This window comes from Pinus tabuliformis, chromosome 2_1, assembly GCF_031772625.1.
Source record: "Pinus tabuliformis cultivar Carrire ecotype Pingquan chromosome 2_1, CPIR1, whole genome shotgun sequence".
NCBI classification, from domain to species: domain Eukaryota; kingdom Viridiplantae; phylum Streptophyta; class Pinopsida; order Pinales; family Pinaceae; genus Pinus; species Pinus tabuliformis.
The window spans coordinates 153,100,350-153,114,292 of NC_142299.1; the positions used below are offsets into that span (position 1 = coordinate 153,100,350).

The 13,943-nt window shown below is 36.9% G+C and overlaps 1 protein-coding gene across 4 annotated transcripts in view; it reads right to left on the reverse strand.

Moving 5' to 3' along the window:
* Positions 1 to 10,659, reverse strand: part of LOC149199196 (S-adenosyl-L-methionine-dependent methyltransferases superfamily protein) — a 559,137-nt gene extending 548,478 nt beyond the window's left edge. The window contains exon 1 of one of the 4 annotated variants that reach the window (XM_089402334.1): positions 10,182 to 10,659. In XM_089402334.1, coding sequence (XP_089258460.1) covers positions 10,182 to 10,562 — 381 coding nt within the window. In that variant the 5' untranslated portion in view covers positions 10,563 to 10,659. The remainder of the gene's footprint in view (positions 1 to 10,181) is intronic. The other 3 variants (XM_089402336.1, XM_089402335.1, XM_089402333.1) reach the window with 3 other exon arrangements.
* Positions 10,660 to 13,943: the final 3,284 nt, after the last annotated feature.

Consider the following 13,943-nt stretch of genomic DNA (forward strand, 5'->3'; position numbering starts at 1 on the left):
TCATTAAACATGACTAAAAACTTAAATCAAAAGTAATTTTCCACATTAGAAGATTTTAAATTTTTTTTATGTGGCCTCTGGCCCATAAAAAATAAAAATTAAAAATTATTAAATCATTGTGATTTGTTTTGGTCACATAGATCATTTACCGCATTAAGTCTAGCTTCATAAACTTAGCACATCGAAGAAATTTTCCTAAGGACTAATTTAATTCCTTCTTGGTGTCTTTTGTGCTAGGGGTAGATTCTAAAGAAAACTTTTGTGGTATTAACATTTTTCATTTCTCTATAGTTAAACGCGCTTAAATTTTTTGTATCTAAAGATTAACTATAGGAAAGTGGTAAATTTTCCTAGATTTGGGTCACTAAGCATAAATCATTTTAATTCTAGGATTGGAATTGATTAGCATTTAAATTTCATGGTGTTTTAAAGTATTTGGATCTCTAGAAATTTAACTGCTAGAATATCTTGCATCTATTGAAATTGATTGTCATTGCTTGAATTATTTGATGTGTGTTACATGTTAGATATATTGCGAATATTTTCAAGTAATTGTTAAAGTGCTCTGTCGTGGAATTATAATAGATCGCATATCTTTGTTTCCTAAGCTGAGTATTTTTGAACATCTGTTGACATTGATATTAAATTGCAAAGAAGTTTTTTTTGTTCTCTTTGAGCTATAATTGTATCAAAAAGATTTGAAATAAGCGTGTGGTTTAATTGTAATATTTTCAGGGGTTTATTTTTATGTCTTCACCCAATAAAGCGAATATTTAATTTTGGTGATTAAGGGCTTTTGCGACGTAAGTGTTTCTGATCGTCAAGTCTGACTTCATCTCATCATTTAGTGCATTTGCATATAATTTAGGTTTGCATAAATAAAATTTACGTCCAAGCATAAGCTCGGTTGATAAAGAGATAAGTATCCATCCATCTTTGCTTGAGAAGCCTGCTTTTAATAGTACTTAAAACGGTGACCTTAGAGTCGTCAGAGCCACAACTCTCTGCAGCGCCGAAGGCACCGAGTATGTTATATTTTCAGGAGAGGTATCGTTAATCACACCTTAGTGTGCTTCGCCTTATCTTCTCTCTTCCAATTACTACAAAATCAGGCTCAACACAGAAAGGATCGAAAGGTTCAAATCCAATTAGGCATTTAACTAAAATTAACCAAGATTCTTGCATCTCACATTAGCTTTAGGATCTGCATTTCATCTAAGATAGTCATTCAACTAAGCAGCAGTTGCTAATCGATTACTTGGTCTTAATTTCCCTAGCAAGATTGTTGACTCCACAAGGCACTAGTATCAATCATTTAAAATCTAATCAAACCCTATTAATATTGCTAAAATCTTAATCAAGTACTTGGTCGCTTCACTGTATCTCCCAAAATGGTTGGTTCCCAACTAGTTCTTCTTCATTCCATTTTTCCATAGGGTCTACCTCCCTTAGCCTGTTGTAGGGAGACAACTTGAACTGAGAGATTGGGGATCAAGGTGACAGCCCCCAATCTGAGTCATTGTTGTGGTGCCTAGACATTCTGTGTGACAACATTTTTTGGCGACGTTGCAAGGAATAGAGTTTTTTCTGTCCTTGGTTTCCTCAACATTCGATCATTCTTCTCATCCTTTCGTCTCTTGCCAGGATAAGTTCCTTGTCCTTGGTTCCTTGCTTTTGGGTTATTTCGAGTTAGATTTTTGTCCAAGTGGCGAATCCACTTCCTCTATCTTCTACAAGGCTGGGTACTAAAAGACATCTAAACAGTTTGGTTAATCCTACTCCTAATCCTGAAAGGGCTCTCAGAGTACGATTACACAAACTCTCTTCTCATGCCCTTCTTGTTAATCTCGCACAAGAAGCTCTCTCTGATAGCCATTTGCTTTTTCCTAACCCAGTCGAGCACGATATCATGGACATGTTCACCCCTTGTAACTTTGCTAACATTCAAGGTTATCCCAATGATCTTCCAAACCATGGGATGGATAAATTGCTTGCCTTTCAGGGCAATAATGCAATTAGTGTTAATGCTCATCTGAAAGCTTTTGGTTCTTGGCTAGGTAAGTATGCGAGGGTTGCCGATTATAATCATGAAGATGTAAAAATAAGCCTTTTTGTTCTTACCTTGAAGAAAAATAAATTCCAGTTACTGCAATAGGGTTTCACTATTTGAAATTTTCACATGGTATTAGAGCATAAGTGATCAGATGGGGAAGCTCAAAAGCAACGAGAGAAATTCGCTACTCAGAAGGAGCAATAGGTCGATTTTTTGGAGGTTGCACAGAGCCTGAGCCAAGCAGATCGAGTTGCTTGGGGAAGTTTGATTTTTCAGTTTAGGTTGGCATAAAAATTTGGCTTTCCAGTTGAGTGATTCCAACAGGCGGAGGGAGCAACAACAACCCAGATTTTTGCTAAGCAGATTTCTTGTCTAGATGTAGAGGGTTTTGCAGCAACAGAACCAGCGTCAGGTGGAAGAGAAATTGCACACACAGAGGGAAATTTCTCTCAGAGGATTTCTAGACAAGAAATCTGATTTTCCCAATTGCAGATTTGCAGTAGTAGCTAGCAGAACTACGCATTCCAAGAGGGAGTGCAAGTAACAGAGCAGCAGTCAAGCAGAGGAAGAGGGAGTTTCCAAATCAGTTAAGAGATGGCTGCAACTGGGCTTAGAGATCAGGCTAGGTTGGATGGAGCTTCCAACTATGTCATCTGGAAGGCTGGGATGTCCTACTCCTTCCTTCTAGATGAATATGGCCTAAAATCCTACATAGATAATGTGGCGACAGTTCCCCAGGATGCAGATCAGCTCAAGGAATACAGGAAGAAGATGGCGAAGGTGAAGTGGTTGATCCTAGATGGAATCTGGGATCATATAGTCTCACATATAGTGGCCAAGGGAACGGCCAAAGAGATGTGGGATGTTCTCTCCATGCTATATCAGGGTACTTCCAAGTAGTAGAAGATGTTCCTGGAAGAAAAGTTGAGATGCATCAAGATGTAGAAGGGGGAAGGCATAGATCCTTTCCTCACCAAGATTAAGGAGGTCTAAGATCATCTTGCAACTATTGGGGCAGTGCCTCAACCATCAGAGCTAGTATGCTTGGCACTAAACAATGTCTCGGAGGATTGGCAAGTCTTCGTCCAAAGTATATGGGGTAGAGACACGCTACCAAGATGGGGCAGAATGTGGGCCGATTTGCAGCAGGATGAGTTGAGGCGGGCTCTGTTAAAGAGCTCCATCAGTGGCAGCAGTAGCAATGAATCAAAGGGTGTAAAGGAGGAGGAGAATGTGACCCTAGCATCTAAGGGTCTCAGTCAGGGGTAAGGGGAGCAGAAGAAGAAGAAGAAGGACTTGTCAAAGGTCAAGTGCTTCATGTGTGATGAGTTCGATCACTACAATACCTAGTGTCCTCTCAAGAAGAAGGACAAGATGAAGAAGAAGGACCAGCAGGCAGCCTCCGCGAAAATAGACAAGCTTTCTTCTAGGATAGAGGAAGAGTTTGTTATGTTCACAGATATATCTCCAGGAATGATTTGGTTTTGTAGCCCAAGAGAGCTACAAAGAATGGGCAGGGTCTTTAAGGAGTCCACCTCATGGATCATTACCTGGCTATGGGGGCCCACAGTATTCAGTAGCAGAATGAATCAGTGGCAGTTGATGCAGTCAATACCAAAGTGATAGTTGCAGACTAGTAGCAGTCAGACGCTGAGGAGCGCAATGCAGTGTTGACAACAAAGCAGATGGCTCAATGCAGAGGTGATAGAAACCAAATTCTTTAGTGCCAGTGCAAAGGCTAGTAGCATTCAAAGACTCAGGAGACAGATGCATCATACTGAACACAGCTGGTTCAGTATTTCAAACGCTTCTCAATTGCAGTTGCAACAGCAACATATGAGAAGGAGTTGAATGCAGATGCAAAGTTGGCAGCAACATAACTGTGTTAGTAGCAGCATAGAGGCAGCATCAGAGTTTTGCAGTAATTGATGGGCAGCAGCAACCAGACATCAACAACGTGACAGGAGATGGTAAAAAGACAAGGTGTTGTGACAAGAGGTGTGCAGCGCTATAACGCAGTCCTCGCTAAGAGGGAGTGTTAGTTTTCATAGCATTGGATGTGTTATAGCCACGAAACTTGGTGGAGAGACTAGAATACATAAGTCTCCAAAACCCAGAAATTGTTTCTAGAAATTCCACCTAGAGATGACTTAATTATATTATTAACCTATTTTTTAATGTTTCCTAAATTGAAACTTAGGAAAATTGGTTAACTAATCAAAATTAATTAAGTCAAGGTGAAAATTCTCTAGAAACTCACACGGATCGACTCCGATATGATCCTAGCCCTTGATTGAGTTTTAACCTTGGTCGTTGGTGCTCCAACAGAGGATTATAAGAAGTTGATGGACACTTGGAGAACACACAAGAGACACTTGGAGAATTCGATTTTCCAGAGTAGCAGCAGTCAGTTGCCGTAGAGTTCGAGCTTTAGTGAGGAAGCAGATACAGTGAGGGGTAGAGACAGTTAGGCTGGAGGAATTTTTCCAGATCCGGCGAGTACACTGCAGAGAGGCAGAGATAGCCACAGTGAGGCTGACATAGGGGTTGCGCAGAAGCCTCTAATAGGCAATTTGATTTGCAGATTTAGGTAGTCGTTTAAGAGCTCCAGTGGCTAAAGAATTTAGCAAAGGCCGAGAGACACATTTCTAGAGTTAGTGGTAAGCAGAAGAGGCAACTTAGTGTGATATCCAGGTTGTACGGATTTGTGTATGCGCAAAGGGTGACGCAGGGCAAGATGCAGAGGGTTTTAGAGGCCAGTCTTCAGTGTCGGATTTGCTTGTGGGGTGAGGAAAATTCCTCATTAGATTTTTGCTAGTATTTTTTCTCTGTTTGGATTGTCAGTTGAGCATCCATAGATTGTACTCAGATTTCACTACTACATAATAATATAAAACCCTCAGTTGTTGCACCGGTTTTCCCAAGTTGGGTTTTTCCGGGGATATTTGTCCAAAAATAACAGTGTTATTTTTATGTGTGTGCTAGATTTTCTCAGTTTCCAGCGCTATTATGTCTGCAGTTTTATTTTTGAAGGTTGCAGTGTAATTTATTTGTTATTTGCCATAGCAGATAAATTGTTAAATTAATTAACAATTAGAAAAATAAATTCCAATTACTGCAATAGGATTTCAGTATTTGAAATTTTCATAGGAAGGACACCCTAGCCTTCCAGATGACATAGTTGGAGGCTCCCTCCAACCTATCCTAACCTCTAAGCCCAGTTGTGGCCATCTCTGATCTAGTTGAAAACTCCCTCTTTCCCTCTGCTTGGTTGTTGCTCTACTACTCGCACTCCTTTCTGGAATTTGCAGATCTGCTAGCTGCTACTACGAATCTGACTCGGAAAATCGAACTTCTGAAATTCGAAGTTCCCTGAGAGAAATTTTCCCTATGTTGTGTGTGCTTTTCTCTTCCACCCGACATTGATTTTGTTGTTGCAAAACCCTCTACATCCAACCAGAAATCTGCTTAGCGAAAATCTGAGTTGTTGTTGCTCCCTCTGACTACTGGAATCACTATCCCAGGCAACTCAACTTTTCCACCAATCTGCAACTGAAAATCGAACCCTTGCCCCACTGGTTCGGCCTACTTGTCTGAATACTGTGCAGCCTCTGAGAATTTCGGCCTGTTGCTCCCTCTAAACAATGAAATTCCCTTCTCTGCTTCGGAGCTTCCCAGCTAATCACTCACGCTCTGATACCATGCGAAAATTTCATTTATCACAGCAATTGGAAATTATTTTTCTAATCGTTATTTTATTTAACAATTTATTTGTTGTCTGCTACGACAAATATCAAATAATTCATACTGTGATTTTCACAAATAAACTGCGGAAGAAAATAGCGTTGGAAACTAAGAAAATCTAGCACACACACATAAAATTTACACAGTTATTTTTTGACAAATGTCCCCAGAAAAACCCAACTTGGGAAAACCGATGCAGCAACTAAGGGTTTTATTATTATGGAGCAGTGAGAAATTTTGAGTACAATAATCTGGATGTCGAAATATTTATCCTACAGAGAAAATACTAACAACAATATCTAGAGGAAAATTAACCTCACTCTAGGCAATTCTAGCACTGGACTGCCTCTGAAAAGCAAGTTGTCCAACTGGGTTTGTGCAGGCTTTGCATCAACCTGAAGTTGCCTACTGCAACTGCTGCCCGAATCATCTGCTAATCAAGTTGTCTTGCCTGCTGCTAGTTGGGAAAACGTCTCTCCAGCACTCTGGAACCTCTGCCCGGCCTTTGAAATTGAAAACGTTTGCCCTCTTCAGCAAATCGAACTGCCCTCTAAGGCTTCTACTCTAGGACTATGCAACCTCCTAGAGAAACTTCGGCCTCTCTGCAAATGCACTCGCTAGATCTGGAAAACTTCCTCTAGCCTCATTATCATGCCCCTCACTGTCTCTGCTTCGATCTTTGGCTTTCCGGAAACTACTAATGCTCTCTGGAAATAGAACTGCCAAGAAAATCGAACTTCTCAAGTGCCCATCGACTTCTTCTTATAATCTTCTGTTGGAGCACCAACGGCTAAGATTAGAACTTAATCAAGGGCCAAGATCATATTGGAGTCGATCCATGTGAATTTCTAGATAGTTCTCACCTTGACTTGATTAATTCTGATTAATTAACCAATTTTCTTAAGTTTAGACTTAGAAAACATTAAAAAATAGGTTAATAATCTAATTAAGCCCTCTCTAGATGGAATTTCTAGAAACGATTTTCGGTTTATGGAGAACTCATGTATTCTAGTCTCTCCACCAAGTTTCGTGACTAGAACACATCCAAGGGATGGGTGGAGGAGCCACCATTCATAGGTACGTTTGCGATAGGAAGGAAGGCAGAGAAAGGCATATGCTAAGGATTGAAAAAAATCTGACAGTAATCATGCTGAGTGATATTATAATGTTCCAAAATTTTATTTGGCCAGTTTTCGCACAATTTTGCTTCAAAAAATATGTCGTAAATTTATTTAATTTATTACATAATTCCCATCAAGAAATTAGTGACAAAACAAATTAAACTTCAATATGAAAATTGTAACTCAAAGTAAACAATAGACACACGCAAGAAATCTCAATTTTATTATATTACTTAATACATACACCTACCAATACAGAATGACTGAAAGTAGTTGAGATATACTAAGCAGCCTCCAAAAGAACTGTTGCACTACCAAGCCTGGCCTCCAAAAATAGAGCTAGAACTAACGAACACGCCTGTGAATTCAAGATGAATTCACCAAGGGGCAAGATGAGTTCTCGCCCACTCTCACTGAAATCACCCGAGGGTTTCCATCCTAGGGCTACAACTGAAGTTGGGAACTCCCGATTCTCCAAACCTCTCCACAAGAAAAATACTCAACTCCAAGATGTCCCAAATGATCTCCTCTTCCTTTTAAAGACTGCATAGATAGATCACCAAGCCTCTAGAAGCATCTTATTTTATTATTTTATTAATATTCTAGAAGCTTCTCCCTTGACTTTATCTTAAATGACTTTTTAATTTTATTTTATTTCACTTAAATCACTTTTGGCCTTTTTCTTCCAATTAATTATTTTTCCCTTTTTAATTAAATGACTAATTAAAGTCATTTTTAATCTAGGAAAATGGTAAATCTCTCACCATACTTCATCTAGCCACTGGAAGTCTCTCCCATCATCCCATCCTGTAGATCTTCTCGTTCTGGTTCCAACAAGCTATTACACTAAGGAATTCCATCAAATTTTCCTTCCAGAATGCCACCTCAAGCATAATTAATTAAGTCAAGCCCAGTAATAACCCCGTTTTATGAAAGTTGTCGAAACACAACGGAACAAAAGGCAAGTTGTGTGGATGATGGAATATGCCAAGCGAATGCCATCAGATCCCATAAAAACTCCTCAAAACCCCTCCGGAACCCCTGATGAGGTAATCCTGCTCCTACGGCCTAACCAACACATACCCTAGAAACCCATCTTGGTTGTACTATAGAGGAAAATAAAAATGGGAGACACGACAGAAACACTTAAATAATGTTATTGAAGCATTGGATGCCATGTACATGTCAAAACAACTCCCCAAAGCCATTCTGCTTATCATGCTATGGACTCCAGAAAAAGCAACTAAACTAGTAGAGACTCAGACTTTTCAGGAACCAACCCCAGTTTCCCTGGAATCTGTCCATATTCATCTTCGTGTAACTACCTTCTAGGCTTCTACATAGAATTTGTAGCATAGCCCCCACCACCGTTATCTTTTGATAACAGTAAATTTTAAAGAGACCTGTTGTGCCATCGAACATCATTGAATAAGGATTAAAATTTTAATTCTAAATGACAAAGTTTAGGGGCAAGGGCTAGACACAGCTAATGCAAGATGGAAAAGGTAGTTGAAAAGCAGTAGAATTGTAGAAGAGACAGTCGCACGCTAACATATTGGGCTTTTAGTTGAAAAGGGAAGAGGAAAAGTCAGCCATATACAATCTGATGAAATTCAGTAAGTTATCAGCCATATACAATCTGATGAAATTCAGTAAGTTATCAGCCATATACAATCTGATGAAATTCAGTAAGTTATCAGCCATATACAATCTGATGAAATTCAGTAAGTTATCAGCCATATACAATCTGATGAAATTCAGTAAGTTATCGTAAGCAGTCCAATTATAGAAGAGAGAGAAACTAAAACAAAGAATAATAACATCCGTTGAGACCAACTGGTCTGTTAGGCCTATTACAAATAAGCAACAATGGATTTTTATTTAAGGGCTCCTGTATGTTCAAGCTATCTGAAGTTGTCGATGGGGTTGTGGCTTAGTGTTGAAGATGGTAGTCAGTCAGGCCACGCACCAAGATTCAATTTTTCCGGGGCACGAATAAGTAATCGGAACTAGGTGCAAGTCATATGTCATGTTGATGGAAGAGCACTCAGCTTAGCTAAATAGAAGTGCTTATGTTAAGTAATTTCCCTCAAAGGTTCTTTTGCCCGCATACATGGGCCACTTCTGGTTCTTGACCTCTTCAACCTAGTTGTGATGCTTATCCTTGAGCTTAATCTTTAAAGGAAGCACTTTCGAAAAGAAAAAGATGGCCTCCAGTCTTCTCTGAGATTTCCAAGAGTGAACTAGCTTTTAGAGTATCATTGGTGACAAAACCACCCTTCAAGAGTTAGTGGATATGTCTCGCTTGAGAAGTAATAATCCCGGCCAGAAACATGGAGTTGCTAAGAACTCAAATTTGTATGTGTAGCATAGAATATTGGGTCCTTAACCAACTTGAGTAAGTGCTTTTAATAACATATTTCCAAAAATGCAAAGCAGTCCGGGATCTGGATGTTGTTGGGCCTCAGTTTATAATTTAGGGACTTGACGAACTATATAAATTAGCACAGGTCCATCTTAACCATGGATCTGTTATGTATTTAGAGGTATCAAATTCTTCAAGGCAACAATCTCAATGTTTTCACAATGCACACACAGCATTCAAGCACTCAAGCTGCTTTGGCTAAGAAGCCACAACTGGGGGTATCTATGCTACCAAAATTGTCAACTAACACCTCGCCCAATAGCAACAAACAGCCCTCTTCATTCCAAGGTACATCAGCCTACAAAGGATGAACATGTCGTAAGATGGACTCAAACCTGGGTGTGAACATGTCACAAGAGGGACCCAAACCTGGGTGGAGAGAAAATCAATGCCCCTACATTACCAACCAACCAACGAAGCCCCCATTGACAGTAGAATGTACATTTGAAAAAACAAACAAATAAAAGTCAACATATATAAAAAGTACATCCGCCGGAGGGTCACACACATAAAGTCGAATTGTTGATGGATCCCCCTACCTAGGCTGTGGATATGCTTCTCAGACTCACATAAAAGGGAATTGTTGATGGATGCAACTATCAGCGCAACTAGGATTGCACATAGACAAACACGAAATGTTGATGGATGTTCCCCTTACGGCGTTGTATGCGCCTCTGGGCACAATTAGGTTTATTTCAATTATGAAAGTGAATGTTATTGTTTGTTTTGTGTCATCATTTCACTTGGTCAATTAAACTAGTTTTCATGCACACCTATTTCACAGCCAATGGAACTAGGATTTTCAGATAAATGAACATGGCATTGCTAAAGACCTCACCTCTTCAATTTCTGAATTCTTTGCTTTGGCAAGAGCCGGAAAGGAGCTGCTTCCCTCTTCTGCCATCATAAATCCCTGCGACAAGGCACCTCCCAAAAGTAATCTACGACCAATCCAAGGACCTCTGCCACTAGAATTGGGGAATGGCTCCCTTAACTTTGAATTTAGAAGGAATGAACTGGTGCGATACAATGGGTATCTCTGAAAACCAAAACACTTACTTTGAATATGCAATTTTATGGGATAGCCAACATCTCCGTTGATCGGGTAATTTTTGGCGGACAAATTAGAGGCCTTTGTTGATGTTGGGCACTTGTGAATTGTTTTGGTATGGCTGAATATTTGTAAGGGAGCGCTCCTAGATGTAGTTGACATTGCCATTCTTGACCACCTGTGATGAACTGTGTAAATTGGATTTTTATATCAGTTACCATTGTGTCACGTGGCATCGAGACCACCTCTAACCTGCAATGTTTTGTGATGATTGTGGAGTTGGAAGATAGCAGAAATCACAAGCCCGGCGGAAATTTGTGATGCAGGGTGAAAATTTTGACGGTGGATCATATAGTGGTTTAAAGTTAAACTTTTAAAATTTCAAGTTAAAGTTTTACACAATAAAATTTTAAGTAAACTTTGACTTTGATTATTTTGATTAATTATACAAATCTTAGTTACCTAAATTCAGTAATAAATTTAAAATGCTTTCCAATTTAACTGTTTGCGACTTTTTGTTTAAATTTAAACTTCTCTATTGAGAAATATTATAATTTTTTTTTGTATTTATTAGATATATGAGAAATATTATAATTTTTTTTTGTATTTATTAGATAAATGTTTAATGAGATTTACATTCCACAACTTTAATATATGGATAGAAATTTTTAAGAATTTGATATATGCTAATGATTTTATTTTATTTTTAATTAATTTAAAAAAAAATTATTGTTAAATTTAAAAAGCCATATTTTAATATAATAATGTTTAAAAAATAGATAATTCATTTTTTGTTTTGTAAATTTTTAATATAGTTAATATGCTATATTTAAAAATTGTAATAGTAAAAATTATTTTAAGGTAATTTTTTTATAAATATTTTTATAGGGGTAGTTTAATTTATAGAAGAAATAGTTTTTTACAGGGTATTTTTTTTGGTTAATTTTAATTAAAATCAGAGATTTTTAAAATTTGAGTTTAAATTGTTTAATGTGAATAATTGTAATGCTCTAGGGATTTTTCAAGGTTCTCAATCCATTTATAGATTCAAAAATGTATTTTAAACAACAACAAAAAACCTGAAATTGTATTGCCAAATTTTAGTGAATTTCAATGGAAAAAAAAAAAATATTCCATATGTAAGTTAGACTACCCCATTTTTATATAATAAAAAGTTTGTATTTTGTTTAAAATATTTCTTTTTTATAGTTTAGTATAAAGGAGATGCTTACTTTTTTTTAGTAGTTAATATCCACATATTTATGACTAATCAATAGTCGTAAATTAAATTGAATTAGTTTTTTATTATGAAAAATTTCATTTTAAAAAGATTTAAATAAATATTTATATCTATACTTATATATAATAAATTTCAAATTAAAATGAATTTTCATTAACTAATTAAAATAAAAACATATTTATAATTCATTTTATTATTTCTCGTTTTTCTCGGACTTAAGGAAACAGGTTAACGGCCCAAGGCCCAGAGGCATCTGGCAGGAGTGAAATCCTGCTCCCTTACGAACCACAACCAGGTTATTCCAGGTGGCATGGTTTTCCTTGATAACAGTGATGCTTCAACCCACTTAGCAGTCAGAGATGGTTGTCCTCACTGTTGGTTTTGACAACTGAGTTTGATAGGTTTTTCCACCTTTTTGACAAAAAAACAAAAAACTTTTCTATTAATTTGAATATTTTTTTAAATAAATATTATTAATTAAAATTATATATTTGAGATAATTTATTGTCAAGTGGGATTATTTTGGGTAGATAGATGGAGTCTTTAATTCATGCTTGCTGAATATTTTTGTTTTAAAAATACATTTTTTAATGTTTTAAAACATTTTTCAATTAAAGTTTTAAAATAAACATAAATATCAAAGTATTAGCATTTATTTTTGTTTTAGAAATACATTTTTTAATGTTTGAAAACATTTTTCATCTAAAGTTTTAAAATAAACATAAATATTAACATATTACATGCTTGTAACAAAAAATTAACTATACTTAAACTATATTAAGTATATATTCAAATATGGGAGTTTCATTAAAGTAATTTATATATTAGTTAGTTATAAAAATTAAATAAGTGGTAAATGTTTAATAAAATATTTTCAAATATATCTCGTACGGTTAAAAAAAAAAAAAAATGAAGAAAGAAAGAAATTATTTTAACGTGCGAGGCTAAAGATAGCCTACGAGACAGGTTGCTTCTTCATTCTGCCCTTTTTCTGTGAAGCTTCAAAATAAATGCTCCCAACTTCTCAACAAACCCTTCGCTAAATTGATTATCCCAAGAGCTAGCTGAGAGCATATCTGCATAACTTTCTGTGTTGTCTTTGAAGGCCTCACATTCTAAAATGAAATGTTTTTATGTTTCCACTTTTCCGAAAGAACAAAAAATGCATACTCTTTCCTCCCACACTTCCTTTGGCCTTTTCCAGCGCCCTGTTTCACAACAGAATTGATGATAATTAGTCCTTAACTAAGCAATAAGAATTTTGGCTCTCCAAGAGATATTTGCCTCTATGTATGCTTTTGGTTTATGACTATGAGAGGGATTAAACACTTCAATATAGTAATTTTTCTTTCTTCCTATCTCCTTATCCCAAGTACGCTTGTGGAACTTTTCCATAACAAAAGTTTTTATCTCTTTGTTGTTTATGGGACACGCATTCAAGCAAATACCCCATTTACTAAACCATTTGTTATTTTGTTGCATCCAAGTTTTTTTGCTCTTGCACAACCTATAATTAAAGACAACCTTAGGCCATCTACCCTCTTCCATTTGCTCAAAAAATTTTAAAAACCTTATGACTCGCACCATAGCAATTGCTTCAATAGGAGCAGTCTCTATTTCACTTAACAAGATATCATAAGGAACTGCACTTTTAATCTTAAATTTGTTTGTAATCAAATGTTTCTGAATTTTCTCAATTTGTCTCCACTGCATGTCGCTGGCCCATAGTTCACAACCATAGAGAATCATCGGAATCACCAGAAGCCCAAAAAGGGTTTGAGTGGTTTTCCAGTCTCATAACTTTGCCTCTCTACACCTATTTTGAAAAGCATAAAATGCTTTCCAACCCCCCAAAGTTCTTTTCTTTCTACAACCATTCTAGCTTAGGATTTTGTTGAAATCAATTCCGAGGTATTTGTAATCCGCAACTTCTTCCAAATGTTGTCTTCAAAGTAGAACGTATGTTGGTTATGTTTCTTTTTCTTAGAGAAGACCACTACTTTTGTTTTGTTGATATTGACTTGCATGTCCACACTTCTACAAAAATGTTCAAGGGATAGTAAGTGCTCTTGCAAACCAAGAGTCAATTTAGCAATCAGAATAAGGTCATTTGCATACAAAAGAAGCCTTATAACAAACTTGCCCAAATAGATACCATCACCCCCTTGCGAATTTAACCACTCCTCAAGCTTGTCGATATATAAACAAAAAAGGGTAGGAGACAGTGGACAACCTTGCTTGACCCTTATATCGCTTCTAAAACTTTCAGAAATCCCTGCTAAAGTTCTCATTTTGACTTTCACCTCTTC